Below are 18,571 nucleotides of genomic sequence, written 5' to 3' on the forward strand. Positions count from 1 at the left end.
ATTACTTCACCTTTAAAGCCTACTTGAATTTTTTTTTTATGTATCTGAACAATTTTATGTGCATAAAGAAGTTTAATTGTACATGATTTTTTAAGTAATGTTTATTCAGCATGAATTCGTTAAATTGATCAAAAGTGACCATAAAGACATTTATGATTGCTGGTAAAAATTCAGCTTTGCGTCACAGGAATAAATTACGTTTTAAAATATATTCCAATAGAAAACAATTATTTTAAATTGAAAAAATATTTCACATTACTGTTTTTACTTTAGTTTTGATCAAACAAATGCAGCCTTGGTGAGCATAAGACTTTTTACAAAAATCTTACCAATCCCAAACTTTTAAATCGCAGTGTATATGTTATTATTTGTTCATATCTTTTTTGGCATGAATATAGCATCTGATTCTAATATGGTGATAAAATAATACATTTTTATGTGCATATTGTTTCCTATCAAAGAACCTGCAGAATCTGCGCCCCTTGGATGAATGTCTGATTGGCCAGACCAAAGAGAACAAGAAGAAAAACCGTTACAAGAACATCGTTCCATGTGAGTTAGGAGAAACACTGATGTTTAAACAATGTTTCAGCATGTTTCTCTGAACTTCTTTTGCATATTAATCATACCATGCTCTCTGTCATGATTCAGTTGACACAACCAGGGTGGTGTTGGGAAAGGATGGTGGCTACATAAATGCTAACTTCATCAAGATGCCTGTAAAAGACGAGAAGTTCCTGTACATCGCGTGCCAGGGGCCGCTGCCCACCACGCTCGGGGACTTCTGGCAGATGGTCTGGGAGCAGAAGTCCAACGTGATCGCCATGATGACACAGGAAGTGGAAGGAGGGAAAGTGAAATGTCAGAGGTACTGGCCCGATACACCCCGCTCACCCGAGATGGTAGACGACCGGCTGCAGATCACACTGGTCAAAGATCAGCACCTGGACAACTTCGTCATCCGGCTCATAGAGGTCAAAGACATCCAGGTAACAGACAGCTTAAAAATATATACGTTCAAAATCAAAAGGTTTTAATGTTTTTAAAATAAGTTTATTCTGCTCACCAAGGCTGCATTTATTTGATCCAAAATACAGTTAAACAGTAATATTGTAAAATGTTATAATTTAAAAAAGTTTTCTATTTAAATATATTTTAAAATGTAATTTATTCCTGTGATGCAAAGCTGAATTTTCAGCATTATTACTCCAGTCTTTAGAAATCATTCTGATATGCTGTTCACAAAACATTTATTACTATTATCAATGTTGAAAACAGTTGTGGAAAACACACACACATATTATTAATTGATTTGATAGCACTAAAAATATCACTATTATTTTCTTAAATACTCCTTTATTTTAGAGTGACATTACAGTAGTAATATTTCTTATTTTTGTTTTTTTGTCATTTTAATAATTTTATTTATTACTAATACTATTACTACTACTACTACTACTATCTTTCTGATAAAAATTGCAATTGAAATTTGAAATTACAGATTTGCTGTGCTTGTTCAAAAGAGAGCGAGAATAATAATAATAATTATTATTATTATTATTAGTACTAGTAGTAGATTTTTTTCCCCCAAATCGCGCAACTCTAATATCTTTATAAATACACTTATAGATATAGTGATTTGAATGCATAAATCTGCATATGTGTATATCATTCTCTTTTAGACTAGTGAGATCCAGAGAGTCACTCATCTGAACTACACAGGCTGGCCTGATCATGGAACCCCGACTCAACCAGAACAGCTCCTGACATTCATTTCCTACATGAGACACATCCACCAATCAGGCCCCATCATCACTCACTGTAGTGCAGGGATTGGCCGATCAGGAACGCTCATTTGCATCGACGTGGTTCTTGGTCTGATTAGCAAAGATGCAGATGTAAGTGTCACCTTTAAAATATAGAAGTCTGTCATTATTCTTCGAGCAATTGACTTGAATTTAAATTCGTAATGTTAAATTCGTAAGAACATGATATACAATATATTATATAAACGTACATTATTAGCTTTGTGATTAATAAAAGTGATATTAAGTTACATGTAATATTATGCTCTTCACATTTCCTCTCTTTAGTTTGACATATCAGATGTGGTACGTACCATGAGACTCCAGAGGCAAGGCATGGTGCAAACAGAGGTAAGAATTTCATAACTATGAATTTAATTAAAGTTTACTTCTGCTGTCTTTTTTCATGTAACATTTCCTGTTGTCCCCCACAGGAACAATACGTTTTCTGCTACCAGGTCATCTTGTATGTGCTCAGATGTCTCCAGGCTGAAGAGAAACTCTCAGGATGAGAGTGTGGACCAGCACTGCCTTCCTTCTCTCCTCACAGAGTGGACAGATCAGCTGAAAATACCAGCGGGCTTCAGTCATCAAGATGTTTCCAAGCAGTTTCTTCGATTTCGATCAGGGGCTTCGATCTTGTCCGAACAAATTATGTTCTTATGATGTTTTGGACGTCTGTGATGTATACAATTCTTGCAGAATTTTGTGTATTCTTATCGCTTACATTCTTGACCATTGGCTGCTACTTCTTTGAAAGCATTTATTTTATAACTTATCTTTTTTTTTGTTGGTAAAAACTGTTTTTATAGATTCCTTAAAGATTATGGATCAAATAAAAAAAGAAATGAATTCATATTTTTTTGTGGTACAAAATGATTCTTGTGTATTTTAATCGAAATGATGCTGGAAATGTTGCCTTGACAGAATACAAGACAGTATTTGCTTTGTAAATCTTTTAGAAATCACTGAGTGCCAGTGGTAATCGAAGAAATTAAAAGACAAAGTGTTATATTTAGTGTGATATTTAAATTTGTTGATATGTTTGAAAGCTGTTACATACTGGACAATTTGCAATTTGTAAATAAAAGAATATCATGCCTTTAAGATTTCCTTTGATCTGTTTTTGCCATTTCCACTACTGTTTTTAAGCCTTTCACGTCTTATGGTTTTTCTTTCATGTTATTTGGATGCATTCAGGTTTTACTAGGTTTGAGATAAACATGATCTAAATTCAGTTTTCGCAATTTCAAAAAGTGCTTTTAAAAAAAGTGTTTTTACACATTTGCTTTTTGAGCAAGTCTGTATCAGTAAAAACAGATTTGACTATATCCCCGTTCCATTGATGTTTTCCTCATCTCTTATATACTATAGGCATATAAAATACTACTAATAAAAATGGGGGCTGTAGAAACTCAACACACATAAACAGCCGCAATAGCAAAATGTCAAATTGGATATTTATGTAAACATAATGATCGGTGACAACGAACAGATTACAATTTAAAATGGATGTGGTATTTAAATGGAATTGGATTTATCAGTAATATTAGTGTTATACAAAAATAAATGATAGAAATCTACTTTTAATGGAAATGTTAAATAATCTTTCAGTTGGACTAATGTAGCTTCACAATTATTTAGCCAAGTGGAAAAAAATGTGCCTATAAATGTCTCCTGCAGTATCTCCAATCTCCACTGGGGGGCGCAGCAGTCTACAGAGAGATAATTGTAAAAAAACGCTAGTGACGCTTTTGACATCCTCCTGATTGTCCTTTCAGGCATTCCGTAGTTCGCTGGCAACATGGCGACCTCCTTATGAGCCACGCTGGTGAAGAAAGAATCGAATCAGTCAAAATAAACGTTCTTTTCTGACGCGTAGTATAAGAAAATAATCAAAAATGTCGGGCCGTAACAATAACAAATTGCCGACGAACCTCCCACAGTTGCAAAATCTGATCAAGAGGGATCCGAAGTCCTATACGGAGGAGGTAAGACACTTGCTATTGGATTTGTCAACTGGCATGGTCGCGAGTAAACCAAAACAATTAACGTTATATGACATTGCACTATGACAAGCTGTTAGTGTATTTATTAAACCCAACAACCGTCTAATTTTGTGTAACTATTCTATTTATGTAACTTTTAATTTCTTAAGTATGTATTCATTATAAGTTACTATTCTATTGTTATTAACAAACTTAGGACCTGTTGTTCAGATAGCAGCTATGATAACAGCTAGTAACTGTAATAGATACTTAGTGATACGGAATAAATGTTCAAATTTAGTTTTATCCATGGGGTGTAATGATATCCTCATGACACGATGCAATGTAACTTATATCACGATACTATATTATTGCGATACTCCAAAAAATATGATAAAAGTTTAACACGAAATGTACTTTTAATTTAACATGCTAAATTTGAGCACTTGGTGCTGGTAACCCAATGCACAGGACAATAGTGTCACCAGAATAAAAATATTCATGATTCTGAAGCTGAAAATACAGATTTATTTTAGACGAATATGCTTGCACTCTTTCACTGACTAGATATATTTAAAATAATGTAGGCCACCTTTTACTGGTAATGTATGACATTTAGCATTATCAGGACCCACAAATATTTACCTATTGCATTATTATACATTATATTCAACATTACAGATAGTAATTTAATGTAGTACTGACACTAAAACTTTGTAAACTTGATTTTTTTTTCTCTCAGTAATTTTAATATTGGGTGGACTATACACAAAAAATATTGTCACTAGTATCCACGATACATATTGTTGCATTTTTGTATTGCGATATGTTGTGACACAATATATTGTTACACCCCTACTAAATGAGCTTAATTTGTTGTCATTCCAGTTTTTGCAGCAGTATCGTCATTATCAGTCAAATGTGGAGATCTTTAAACATCAGCCTGACAAATCCAACAAAGACCTGGCTGATTTGGTCATGTTCATGGCTCAGGTATGGACGTGCTCTCTATTTTTTCTGCAATTGATCTCTTATGGATTAGACCGTTTTTTGACTGATTGTGTTTTTTGTCTCCAGGTTGGACACTGTTACTTAGAGGAGCTGTCAGACTTCCCTCAGCAGCTGACTGATCTTCTCTTAAACCATCATACGGTGCTGGAGTCAGATCTCAGAATGGTATGATATTTGTTGTTCAGATTAAGTTTTTACCGGACAGTTAGTATGGTTAGTTTATACTAACTCAATCTGGATAGTCTTTCTTTCAGAGTAGGAACTTTTTTTAAAATACACTATGTAACTTTTGACCTTCTAGCGGTTAAAAAACAAAACTGCATGAAGAAAATTTTTGGGTGTACGTCGGCTCTGCGTGACTGTGTGAATGAATATGACCCTTCACAATAGATAATGCTTAATGGACTCCGTTAGAGAGCTCCATATGGCAATTTATCTGTGCAATAAAATACCTTACTCACCTGTTGAGGTATATATAAACGCCATCTCCACGTCACTTTTACATTTCAAATCCCTCAGTTCTCCTAAAAGCAAAGCTAATGTTGATTCTTGTTTTATTTCGAGCTCTGTCACATTTTCTTTTTAGTGTTTTTAAAACGTTTGACTAGATTGGAGATTTAGTGAGCTCTATGTCAACCTTTCTCGCTCATGGTGAGAACAAACATATGCCACTCCCACACCATACATGCATCAAAGTAGCCAGAGCAACTTTTCTCTATTGGATGATGAAACGCACACGGCCGTGTAACATATGTAGACCATTTCTCAAATAGAACGCTTACTATAGTGAATCAGGCTTAGAAAAAACACGTTTTCGAAGAAGGATTGATGTATCGACTCATTATTGAATTTTCTTTTTTATTTTGAACAAAATAAAAGTCACATAGTGTACCTTTTAACTTTTGAAGATCTTTTTTCTAAACAAATAACTTTTTGCAATTTCTTTCAGACGTTTTGCAAACAAATAACTTTTTGCAATTCCTTTCAGACGTTTTGCAAAGCCCTCATCCTCTTGAGGAACAAAGATCTGGTCAGTCCCACGAGTCTTCTGGGACTGTTCTTTGAGCTGCTGCGCTGTCATGACAAACTTTTGCGAAAGGTCTGTGAATTTTGCAGTGCGATTCTGTTTTTAGAATTATTGCAAATGCTTGAATGTTGCATTGAATTATTGCAAAGCCTGCTGAAAAAAATATTCCTCTGTCTCCTCAGACTTTATACACCCACATTGTGACCGATATCAAAAATATCAATGCCAAGCACAAAAATAACAAACTGAACACGGTAAGTCGCTAGTATTTTGGCATCATATTCATTTTCCATCAAGTGACAATTGAAGGACTGCAGAATATACAAAACTTAACTTCATTTGTGTAAATATATAATAAAAAACGTCAGAAAAAATAAGAAGTGGTATTAAAGTCGGCATGTAACAGAAGTTGTGATAATCATTTCTTCCATATTGTAACATATATCCATTTATCGGAGAAAAATGGCTTCTCGAACAAGAAAAAATGTAGGGTGGGACTTTTGTTCTCCTTTGGGAATTGATTGGGTGGTTGTGGTTTGCTATTGGTGGATTTCATGTGAGTGACAGGTTGCCTCGCCCTCACACCAGTAAACGCATCATCAGAGTAGAGAAGAGATGTCGCTGCAAGAGAGAGGGGAAGTTATTTTGATTAAAGATTAAGAGGTGACATGAATTCAAAAAAAAACTTTGTGTAAATCATTTATAATAAATACTGCGTTATTTCATTTAAAAAAAAGGATAGTCAAATTTGATTTGATGATGACATTTTTTTCCTTAATTTACCCTCTAAATTGTTGTCATGTACTTATTTCTTAATTCTGAATTTGGGGAGAAATATGACACTGACATGTTCATGAGATTCCCTCCCCTCCGTTTTGAAATAAATACTCAGCACTTTTGTGTTTCTTCTGCGCTCAGACCTTACAGAACTTCATGTACACCATGCTGAGGGATTCAAACCCCATTGCTGCCAAGATCTCTCTAGATGTAATGGTTGAGCTTTACAGAAGAAACATCTGGTGAGTCCTTGAACAGAAGCATCTTTGTAATATTATGTGATGCTATTTAATATGATCTGTAGTCATAACTGTTTTTCATTCCCACATCAAACAATCAGGAATGACGCTAAAACAGTGAACGTCATCACCACAGCGTGTTTCTCCAAAGTCACAAAGGTTTCGATTTTTTGCCTTTTCTCTCTAATTTAATATGTATGAATTTCCTGTGTTAAAGCATTTAGTGACATATTAGTTAAGTACACTTTTATTATTTATTATTCACTATATTATAACTTTATTCACAAGGATGCTTTTCAAGGGCTTTTGATCTCTTCTAACATGTTTTAACAATTCCTGTCTCCGCTTAGATCCTTGTAGCCGGATTGAAGTTCTTCCTGGGAAAAGATGAAGATGAAAAGAGAGACAGTGATTCAGAATCTGAGGTAAAATAAGTGCAGATTTTTCTTCCGCTTGCTTCTTTTATGTACACTACTATGCAAAAGTTTGGTGTCACTAAATTATTATTATTATTTTAAGAAATTAATACTTATATTAAGCAAAGAAACATTAAATTGTTAAAAAATAACAGTAAAGACATTTATAATATTACACAAGATTTCTATTTCAAATAAATGCTGTTCTATTGAACTTAAAATAGAACATTGAACACTGAAAATGTTTCTTGTTTACCAAATCAGAATATTAGAAGGATTTCTGAAGGATCACGTTACACTGAAGACTGGAGAGTAATGAGGCTGAAAATTCAGCTGTGCATCACAGAAATAAATTAAAATTTAAAATATATTCAAATAGATAATTGCTATTTTAAATTGTAGTAATATTGTACAATATTACTCTTTTTACTGTATTTTTGTTCAAATAATTGCAGCTTTGATGAGCATAAGACACTTCCTTCAAAAACATCTTACCGACCCCAAACTTTTGAATGGTAGTGTACTTTAAATATTAAAAATAATTATTACATTTATTTTTCCTGTGCAGGATGATGGGCCAACGACCAGAGATCTAATGGTCCGATATTCCACCGGAAAGAAAACGTCCAAAAATAAGAGGAAAATGGAGAAAGCAATGAAAGTCCTCAAGGTTAAATAAATTGTATCATAATTAGCAAATCAATGTTTTTTTTTTATCTCACTGCTAAATTTGTAATTTTCATTTTGTTTTCTCAGAAACATAAAAAGAAGAAAAAAGTGGAGGTTTTTAATTTCTCTGCTATCCATTTGATCCACGATCCACAAGGTCAGACCACCCTTTCACACTTACATAGAATACAACATACATGTAGTGATGTAGTGTAGGGGTTAAAAATCTGGTACCTGGAAGTTGCAGGTTCAGACCCACAAGAACTGATCCATGTTGTGAATCACTTTCTATAAAAGCATCTGGATTAGGGCTGTGCAATTAATCGAATTTCAATTTCGAGTTTGGCTCCAAAAGATCTCCAAAATAGTACAATCAAGTAAAAATGATTATTGTGCCATGTTCTGTTTTGCAAGAACACTCTTATTTTGTCTTGTGTTCTGAATGAATCGCGCACGCGCACATCCGTCCCTCAAAGCCATAAACTCTCTCAGCCTATAGTCATAAATTGCAAGCACAATAAACTAAACAATAATAGTTGGCTAATTTAGTGAGACCAAAGACGTCTCTCGAGCTGTCGCGATCTCTTTCTGCTCCATCACTGTAGCGCCTCAGTTCAAGCGAACGGCAGCGCGAGCGCACATGACCTGATCATCTGTTCCGCTTTACAGCACGAAACAAATCGAGAATGAACACAGGGAGCGACATTAACGCTTGTCCGGGAATAGGGGATTTTTAAGTTACAAGTGAAAGAGTTTTACTTGCCCGACCGATCGAAACGCGAGATGGTTTTGATCTTATACAGTCATTGTAAACAGAGATCGGTAATGGATAGTTTCTGGAAGCTGCGCTGACTATTTGTGAGAGAGACATTAGTGGAGAAATCAAAACAAATGAGCCTAAAGTCAGGAACACACCAAGCCGACGGTCGGCCGTCGGGCAGTTTTTGTGCGTCGGCCGACTAAGTTTCCTCAGTGTGTTCCGCACCGTCGGCTGAAATTGGACCTCGTCGGCTTTGTTTCGGTCGATTCGACATGTTGAATCGGCGTCGGGCCGTCGGGGAAAGAGAGAACTCTGATTGGCTGTTCAGCTTAGTGAAAGAGTCAGTGCACGAGAATAAAAGCAAAACAGCGAGCAAAGAAGTCAAAACGGTACAGATAGAAGGCTGTTCTTATGTTACGTCATGATCGTCATCTTACCTGAGTGTTCCTTGGCGAATATTTTAATATTAACATGAGCGGAGTGGAATAAAGAAAGTGTTTAGCAGGATTGATATTCAAAACGTTAAGCACGCACTGCTTTGTTTACGGTATGTGTATCTGCAGCCGGCAGCGTCGGTTTCCTTTTTTGAATGACGAATATAGACTAATATATCTGCAGAAATAGACAGTTGCCTCATTTACACGCAGGCGCAGAACGCGCCTTCTAGCTGACAGTCGGCTGTAGTTCTCTCGGTGTGTTCAAGTGCAGCTTTTTACCCCGACGAGATGCGACAACACAGTCGGCATTCATCGGCACTAGTTCGTCGGCGTCGGCTTGGTGTGTTCCTGCCGTAACAGCTCACACAAAAACTCACAGAAGAAACATACTGAGGTAGAAATGTTGAGTTTTTTTTATTTATAATATATGATATAGTTAAGTAACATAACACGACTAAGAGCTGTTCTATAATATCACGATTGCGAATGTTACATTGAATTTATAGTTTAATAAACAAGTAGCCTAGTTTATATGTAGTAACTTACATTTTAGATGCAGTATTGACTGATTTTGTTCTATTTCACCGACGAAAATAGTTACAAAAGCAAAGCAACACTAAGCGCGGCGTTTTGTTACTGAATGATTCATTATTTTGAACGAATCGTTTTAATGAATGACTCGATTCATTTATTAAGACGGTCACTTGTCGCCACCTATTGATTTATTGTTTAAAGGTATCATTGATTTTATTTTTTATTTCATTATTTGTTTAAACATTAATCTCATAATATTTTTACAGTTGTAATTTTGCTGTGTAAATTAATTTAATTAATTTTTATTAAAACTGAATTTGATCAAATGTAATTTGACATAAAACATATTTAGTAAGGTTTAATAAATTGTCCTTTATTAAGGTAAATAATGCCCTGGTGACCCCCTACAACTAATTACTTTGTAAACATGTCACCTTTTTCACCACTTGTGAGTTTGCAGGTCTGTTTAATAGTTCAAAATGTACAATAAATGTTCAAATTTTGATTTTTTTTAAGAGTTGTTGAAAGGTGTATTTTAATAAATGCATCACGTTCCCAAAGTCATGTGAAATAGTCGTGTTTCATAATCGTGATTTCAATACTGACCAAAATAATCGTGATTATGATTTTTTCCATAATCGAGCAGCCCTAATCTAGATTAGTAATTATATCTGTGTTTTTCAGATTTCGCAGAAAAGCTCCTGAAGCAGCTGGAGAGCTCAAACGAACGGTTCGAGGTGAAGATCATGATGATGGAGCTCATCTCTAGACTCGTGGGAATTCATGAGGTAATGTATAAGTGAGCATTTGCACATTTATGGTTCATTATTTTCTCATTAACTTTATCTAACCTGTTTTGTTTCCATCTTTACAGCTTTTCCTTTTTAATTTCTATCCGTTTGTCCAGCGCTTCCTTCAGCCTCACCAGAGAGGTAAACCCTGTTGTCTTTATAGAATACTTACACAAATACAAATTCACTTCAGTATTTTTAGGGTGTGTTCACACTTGTAGTTCGGTTCTTTTGGTCAGGACCAAAAAAGAAAAGAATACATTTAGTCCTTGTTCGCTTGGTTATCACACTGTCATTTTTAAGACCGATCCTGTATGTGTTGTATGTGCGTACATATAATGGTATTTTGACCAGCTGAGAACTCGTGAAGGTTTTATAAAATGTGTAAAGGAGTCAATACAGCGGCAGGAATTCCACCTTTGCACTCAAATGAACATCTGCTGCTAGAAGATGGCGGATCTGATGCCTGTACCAAACTGTAACGGGCAACGTAGCTCCTATGACTAGAATAAACAGGTATGATTTAAGGTTATTCTGTCCTTTTTAGGTTGTTTTTGGTTAGTTTAGATGTCTTTGGTCCGTGTTGCGTTCATATTTCAGTGGAACCTCAGCAGAGACCACCTTTTCAATCCACTTGTTTGGTGCGCACCAGGGTTCGGATGGCAGTGTTTACACTTATTTAACAGAGCAATCAAACCAGAGTTTGTTTTAATACAACCAAACTGCCAAGTGTGAACACATCATTAATGTCTCTTATCTAATACGCGTGTCTTCTGAGGCCATGTTTATGTCCTCCTCATGTTAATTTGTTTCAGAGGTGACCAAAATTCTGTTGTGTGCCGCCCAGGCCTCCCATCAGCTGGTCCCGCCTGAGGTAAGAACTCAGCATGAGGCCTTTATGTATCATTAAACGAAGGTGGGGTAAGCGATATTTGAAAAACACTGTTTGAAAGTAGGTTGGACTAACACAACCAGACAAACATGTAGCCAATCTGCATTAGGGGTGTATGGCGGTGGAGGAGAGAGAACGAGCAAGAGGGAGATTTGAAGAAAGACCGTAGAACGAGAGATGGCTGGGAGACATTTCAAAAGAATATCACTGGAAATTAGAGATGCGCGGTTGGCGTTTACAGCCGTGGACTCCGCGGATAAACCGCGGATTGGGCGGATGGCCCTCCGAATTTTTTTTTTTTAATTAAATTCGGTCGGGTTGGTGGGCGGTTTCTAGTCTCGCGGCTGTCATCAGCAGCGCCTTGTATCAGCGGATGGCGGGCAGGAAAATTGTCAAAAACGTTGGTGCGGACGGATGATGAGTTTTGTGATGCGGTTGCGGATGAAGTAATAGCTCACCCGCGCATCTCTACTGGAAATTGAAGGGTTATGATCCGGAAAGACCTTTAGGACCCGCATTAATTTTAGAAAAGCTTTGGAGAAAAGCTGGAGAGAGCTAAGCGAGAAGGCTGAAAACAGAAGCGGAGGTTGCGTGCACATGCCTCGCACACCAGCGATCGGGGTTCGTCAGATGTTGTTTTTATTTACAAAAATGTATACATTCATTTAGAAGGGATGCATTAAATTGATTAAAAGTGACAGTAAAGATATTTATAATGTTACAAAATATTTCTGTTTTCAAACAAATGCTGTTCTTTTAAAGTTTTATCAAAGAATCCTGAAAAAAATATATACTGCAGTTTCCACAAAAATATGGAGCAGCACAACTGTTTTCCAAATTGTTGAGCATATTAGAATGATTTCTGAAGAATCATGTGACACTGAAGACTGGAGTAATAATGCTGAAAATTCAGCTTTGCAATCACAGGAATAAATTACATTTTAAAATCAATTAAAATACAAAATTCTTATTTTACCAACCCTGAACTTTTAGTGTTCTAACTAATTAATTCCTGTTACATCTACAGATCATTGAGCCAGTCATCATGACCATCGCCAATAACTTTGTTACGGACAGGAATTCAGGGGAGGTCATGACAGTTGGGTAGGTGCTGTGTTAAGCTCAATAAAATACATTGAAATGTTACATTGTTTAATGGACAATACCGTTATTTTGTCCCCCATTTGCATGAATGTCTCTCTTGTTCATCCTCATATCTCAGAATCAACGCTATAAAAGAACTGGTAGCCCGCTGTCCTCTCTCGATGTCAGAAGACCTGCTTCAAGATCTCACACAGTACAAATCCCACAAAGATAAAAGTGTGTGGTTTGTCATTTTATTTATCATAGTCTCTGTTCATCAGATGTTACATACTTTGAATAAAATGATAACAGAATAGGCTTTGACTTTTTGTGTTTATCTTCCAGATGTTGGGATGTCTGCCAGAGGTCTTATCCAGCTTTTTAGAGATCTCAATCCACAGATGCTACACAGAAAAGACAGGGTGAGCTTACAATATTAAAATATAAAAAAAATGTCTCTGAATTGGACATTCAAGAGATCAAGGATTCCCAAGCATTTTTTGTCAGTCAAACCTTTTTGACTTAAATATTTGCTTAAAGTGCCCCCTGAGATTTTAAATTATATAAATTATTATAATTTGCATGTTCATGGTTCCCTGCCATCTGTTAATGGTCACATGACATGCAGATGAACAGATAAAATGTCATGTTTTAATGTCTTAAAATGATTTATTCATTAATTGTTAGCTGGAAATCCTGTTCCAGATGTACACAACCAATCAAAAGTTGTTGTTGTTGTTTTTTTTAAAGGAAGAAATTAATACTTTTATTCATCAAGGATGTATTAAATTGATCAAAAGTGACAGTAAATGTTACGAAATTAATGCTGTTCTTTTGAAATTCCTATTCATTAAAGAATACTATAAATAAGTATGACAGTTTCCACAAAAATATTAAACAGCAGAGCTGTTCTTGAGCATCAGATCAGCATATTCGAATGATTTCTGAAAAATCATGTGACCCTGGAGTAATGATGCTGAAAATTCTGCTTTGCATCACAGGAATAAATTACATTTTTAAATAGAAACCATAAACCGTTATTTCACAATGTTATTGTTTTTACGTTATTTTTGATCAAGTAATTGCAGATTTGGTGAGCATAAGAGACTTTTTTCAAAAACATTACAAAATCCTACTGACCCCAGACTTTTGAATAGTGATGTACCCTATTGTTTTTGCATTTATTATTGTTATCAGGGAAAGCCCACAGAATCCTCTAAGGAGGCCAAAATCCACAGCTATGGAGAATTGGAGGCCAAAAACTACATCCCTGGTGCTGAGGTGCTGGAAGCAGAGGAGAACGTAAATGAAGAGGAAGATGAAGGTATGTGAAAAGCTGTATTAGCATTTGCTTATTATTTCATTGAGTAATATGTGTGTAAAACATTTATTCCAATGTAATGCTTTACCTTCCAGACGGCTGGGAGAGCGCCAGCATGAGTGAGGATGATGAAGATGGAGAGTGGGTGAACGTGCATCACTCCTCTGGTGAAGATCAAGCAGAAGTGGTGAGGATCATAACTCTTTCTTATCAGATTCTAACGATGGGAAACGATGCATCTGAACCTGTTTTGTTGTCTGTATATGCCAGGCTGAGAAGTTACAGAGTATCCCAGAGGACGAGCGCAAAGCCAAAGCTGCCGTGGTCAGCACGAGTCGTCTCCTCACGCAGGACGACTTTAAAAAGATCCGCATCGCTCAGATGGCCAAAGAGGTCAGCTCTGCACCCGGGAAGGGTCAGAAGAGGAAGAATGTAGAGAGTGATGAGGAAGAGCAGAGGTAGGACATGTTTTGAATTTTTTTTTTTCGTATAAACTGATAATAATCAGTCTAATCATATATGAGATATTTTTTTATTTTTTTTTATTTTTTTCAGAGGAGAGTTGCTTAGCCTGAGAGACATTGAGCGTCTTCATAAGAAGCCCAAATCCGACAAAGAAACACGACTGGCAACAGCCATGGTGAGTATGGGGGATACTATTTTATATTATATTTTATATATAAAATATAATAAAAAAATCAAATGGATCCTTGCTGAATTAAATTATAAATAAAATTGTTTTATGATCTGAATGATCATGTGACACTGAAGACTTGTGTAATGATGTTGATGTTTATGTCAGCTTTGTATCACAGTAATAAATTACATCTTTAATAAATTTAAAAATAAAAAGCTGTTTTTACTGTATTTTTGATTAAATAAATGCTGCCTTTGTGAGCACAAGACACTTCTTTCAAAAACTTGACTGAGCCCAAACTCTTGAATGGTAATGTTTATGTATATGTAATTTTTCCCTATCAATATGAGGATTTTTTTTTTAACTTAAAATCCTGATGTTGAAGGAAAGAAAACATTATTTGGCATTTTGTCAGCCTGTAGCAAAGAAAGACACGATTAAAAGTTACATTTTCTTTTTCTCTCTCAGGCTGGGCGGACTGATAGGAAGGAGTTTGTTAAAAAGAGAAGTAAGCTAAACCCGTTCGCCAGCACCAGTAACAAGGAGAAGAAACGAAAAAAGAACTTCATAATGATGAAACACAGTCAGGACGTGAGGACCAAAGGCAAACGCTCCTTTAGAGACAAACAGGTGAGCCTGCAGCTCTTTTCACATCTTTAATAACTTTAGATGCAATAAACCTGCATGCACTTCCCATTCCAGTTCAGTTTGTGTTGTGTTTGTGATTTTTCCTATTAATAGTGATCTTCCCCCTCAGATCGCTCTCAGAGATGCACTGTTAAAGAAGAGAAAACGCAAGTAATTCCCACCTGTAATGGACTAGAGCTGACTGAATGGTTCATCTCATGATATGATCTGTGCGGAAGACAGTATATACGACTTGGCTGTGTGGATTTTCATGTTGTCTTTTAATAAATCGTTTAAACAGTTGAAATCTGTTGAGTTATTATTTGTATTTGACCTACAAATAGGCCTTTGGACAAACTGCACCCATAATAGTTAAACTCATTTGGTTTCATATTTTGTCATCTAACACAATGATGTTCAGACATCATTAGATTATAACTCTTTTTTTTCTGTGCTTCATTCTCAAGTCTCTTTTTTTTTTTACCCATTGAATGACATTGGCTTAGATGTTCATGACTCTTTCCAGAGGCCTATCTATGTTCACCAAACTGCTTCAGCTTTACTTTCTGTAGTAATTAAGCTTTTATACATGGTCCAGGGGGTGTTGTAGCAACCGTTCAATGAGAATATACATTACATCATATAGAATGCAAGACAAAGAGAAAAAACAGCCCATAGGATAAATATGTGGCAGTGTATGTTCTGGAAATCCAGACCTCCTGTCTGAGCTGGTTTGACAGGAAAAGGAAATAACTTCTTCCCATTTTCCCCTCGTAGCCTACTCCAAAGTCAGCAAGTTTATACAGACCACCAGAGAGGGTTCATAAAGACAAAAAAAAAGAGAAACTGAGACAGGAAAGTTAGGCTGAGGTTTATCTTACAGACATTAAGCGCCCAAATAATTTGTGACCACTTTATATGAATAAAAGAAACGTTTTTTTTTTTTTTTTTTTAGCCTATTAAATTTTTAGTCAAAAGTACATTTGCATGTGTTTTATTTATCTAGCAGTGACATACATTAGTGGCCAAAAGTGATGTCCGGCATAAGAAATTGACATTCACCATTTATTAAAATATAAAAATGCGTTAAGATTTTGTGAGCATATTGCGTATAGTTGTGCTTGGAGTCTATTGCTTTATTTGTGATAACACAATGAAATATGCTAAATTGTGTGGCCATCTTTTTTGGCCAGGCTCTCATACAAAGATATTATGAACACATCCAAAACGAGAAAACCAACAAAATATTAATAACTGATTATGTTGTAATCAATGTATGTTTTTCCTGTGAGCTTCTTTTTTTGTCGTTTTTCTTTTTTTATGAATTGTCTTTGTGCTTTAAAATTGTTTTGCTGTTGAAATTTTACAGAAAGCTGACAATAGGCCGTTTAATGGCAGGGTCTCATGTGGCAATATAATGTGATAACATGTTCCGCTATGGGATTACAAAACGTAATTGTGTTCAATCAACTGTATCTTTTTTCCAGGTCAGTAATAATGGTATCTTTACAGAAGTTTACCTATACCCTGAGAAAGTTGTTGTATTTTAGTTTTCAATTTAAACATGAAAGATGACAACTTCCTGACAAATATTCATTTTTGTTTATGTATTATCAGCAATTTGAATGTTTTTTTCAAATAAAAGCAATTAATCTATGACACTCATGTTTCATGTTTCCATGCCAGGTGTTGCCATAGACACTGCAGTGAGTTTCAGTTTGTTTTCCATTGTCCATCAAATGATAACAGTGAACTTATATTTAACTATATTTTTTCAAGATGAATTAGCAAATTTATTTCTATACAATTGTATATTATAACAAATCAAAAAGACATCGATTTTTTTCAATGTTTAGCACTTCTTGAGTGTCATGATTTTCCATTGCATTTACATGTGTAAAAATAATTCTGGCAATTTGTTGGAGAGCAAATCAAAATAAAAGGGCAGTACTGCAAACACAACCTGCCAAAGAAGTTTTATTTATGTAGCTCCTTTGCGTAGCTCAAGGTCGCTTTACATACATTGTACATTACAATACATTTGCACACCCACACACAAAGGGATTGTGAAAATGCTTTAATATTTTTAATACAAATTATATTATCAGCATTAAAATATACATGAAAAAAACCAAGAGAAATGAACATGAATTTCAGTTTTAGTATTTGCTTTATCCCCTTTTTGCTTCAGTACTCAAGCTGAATGAACTCCTTAAATTTATGTAAAACCTGAAGATCATGTTCCAAAAATCATGTTGTGCTTCAACAGAAGCAATAAGATTTTTCGTACAAAGAGATTTCTATGGCTTGACTGTTTGTAGCTATATAAAAATGCACCAGAACTAGATTGATGATTTGTATAGCAGGAGATCTGCTCAATATACACTTACGCTCACCCTCTCCTTTTATATCAATCACACTGTTTTCTCCATTAATAAGAAATATTTCTTGCACAAAAAGTACATGTTTAGTATATTTAAAAATAGAACTGTTATTTAAAATTGAATTACATTTGTTGCAATTACTTTTTGTATATGACCAGGTCACCAGGACAAACTGCACCCATAATAATTTTACTAAATTAGTTAAACTAAAAATGAATACGTCTTCTATAGCATTTGGTTTCATATTTTGTCAATTAACACAATGACGTTCAGACATTAAGTGTCCAAATATTTTGTGACCACTGTATATGAAAACAAATAATCTTTTATCCAGTGATATTTCAGAGAAATATAGGTTCCCTTTCGTTGTCACTCCGAGTTACGTCGTGCATTTCTGGTTGCAGCGGACTAGTATCGGACTCTGATGGGCACGAGCGCTGTCTAGTGTGTTTGGGCTTTGATCATGCTTGAACAGCGCTCGTGGGTGACTCATGTTCTCGCTGGGAACGTGATCATCGCGTCATATATAGGTCGAGACTCGGTGAACTCGCAAGAGTGAGAGTCCCCTCATCCACCCCCCGATCTTCGGCTGGTGGCCAGGGTGACCTGAGGGTTACGGTCTGGATCAAGGCGCCGACTATGTGTCCGCGACCCCAGCCCCCCTCTTCAATGACGGTGCCCGCTAGTGAACTGCTGATTCCCGCGAGTCTACCCTCTGGTGGCCCGCGTGTTTCAGTTGAAGCTACAGAGGAAGATGCCATGTCTGTTGCAGCATCACTAGGTGGGTTTGAGTCTTCTGGAAGTGAGGGCTCGTCACAGCTGCCACCTTCCGGTGTGCATACGGCTGTGCCTGAGTCTGATCCGGAGATGACGGCCATGCTTTCCTGGGACGATGGGTTTTGGGTAAGGCCGCCGACCCTCGTCCACGCCAAACCCCAATACCTCTCTTCCCGGACGTGCATGATGAGATCTCGAAGTCCAAGAAGACCCCCTTGTCTTCTCGGGACCGCTCGCTGATCTCATCCGCCTTTCCTCCCCTCGATGGGGCCGCTGCCCATGGGTACACTGGGGTCCCCCCGGCTGAACGCTCTGTTACGATGCTATGTGTCCTCAGAGTGCTTCTTCTCGGCGCAATCCTAAGCACCCGCCCGTGGCCTGTAGTTTTTCGTCTAC

The 18,571-nt window shown here is 36.2% G+C and overlaps 2 protein-coding genes across 7 annotated transcripts in view; both read left to right on the forward strand.

The window, feature by feature from the left end:
- Nucleotides 1-2,912, forward strand: part of ptpn13 (protein tyrosine phosphatase non-receptor type 13) — an 81,462-nt gene extending 78,550 nt beyond the window's left edge. For all 6 annotated transcript variants that reach the window (XM_077194186.1, XM_077194182.1, XM_077194183.1 and 3 more), the window contains 5 exons: nucleotides 462-552; nucleotides 652-989; nucleotides 1,683-1,898; nucleotides 2,094-2,156; nucleotides 2,240-2,912. In XM_077194186.1, the coding sequence (XP_077050301.1) occupies nucleotides 462-552; nucleotides 652-989; nucleotides 1,683-1,898; nucleotides 2,094-2,156; nucleotides 2,240-2,317 (786 nt within the window). In that variant the 3' untranslated portion in view covers nucleotides 2,318-2,912. The remainder of the gene's footprint in view (nucleotides 1-461; nucleotides 553-651; nucleotides 990-1,682; nucleotides 1,899-2,093; nucleotides 2,157-2,239) is intronic.
- Nucleotides 2,913-3,586: 674 nt separating this feature from the next.
- sdad1 (SDA1 domain containing 1) lies at nucleotides 3,587-15,321 on the forward strand. Its single transcript, XM_077194181.1, has 22 exons — nucleotides 3,587-3,796; nucleotides 4,682-4,786; nucleotides 4,871-4,969; nucleotides 5,793-5,903; nucleotides 6,014-6,085; nucleotides 6,750-6,850; nucleotides 6,949-7,006; nucleotides 7,198-7,272; nucleotides 7,832-7,933; nucleotides 8,020-8,089; nucleotides 10,348-10,451; nucleotides 10,538-10,595; nucleotides 11,270-11,328; nucleotides 12,374-12,450; nucleotides 12,569-12,666; nucleotides 12,775-12,851; nucleotides 13,627-13,753; nucleotides 13,846-13,937; nucleotides 14,021-14,208; nucleotides 14,306-14,390; nucleotides 14,856-15,017; nucleotides 15,145-15,321. The coding sequence occupies exons 1-22, from the start codon at nucleotides 3,707-3,709 to the stop codon at nucleotides 15,187-15,189; spliced, it is 2,055 nt and encodes a 684-aa protein (XP_077050296.1). The 5' UTR covers nucleotides 3,587-3,706; the 3' UTR covers nucleotides 15,190-15,321.
- The last annotated feature ends 3,250 nt before the right edge of the window (nucleotides 15,322-18,571 follow it).

This window comes from Siphateles boraxobius, unplaced genomic scaffold (genome assembly GCF_051911475.1).
Source record: "Siphateles boraxobius isolate OS27281-9 unplaced genomic scaffold, OSU_SipBor_1 11, whole genome shotgun sequence".
Taxonomy (NCBI): domain Eukaryota; kingdom Metazoa; phylum Chordata; class Actinopteri; order Cypriniformes; family Leuciscidae; genus Siphateles; species Siphateles boraxobius.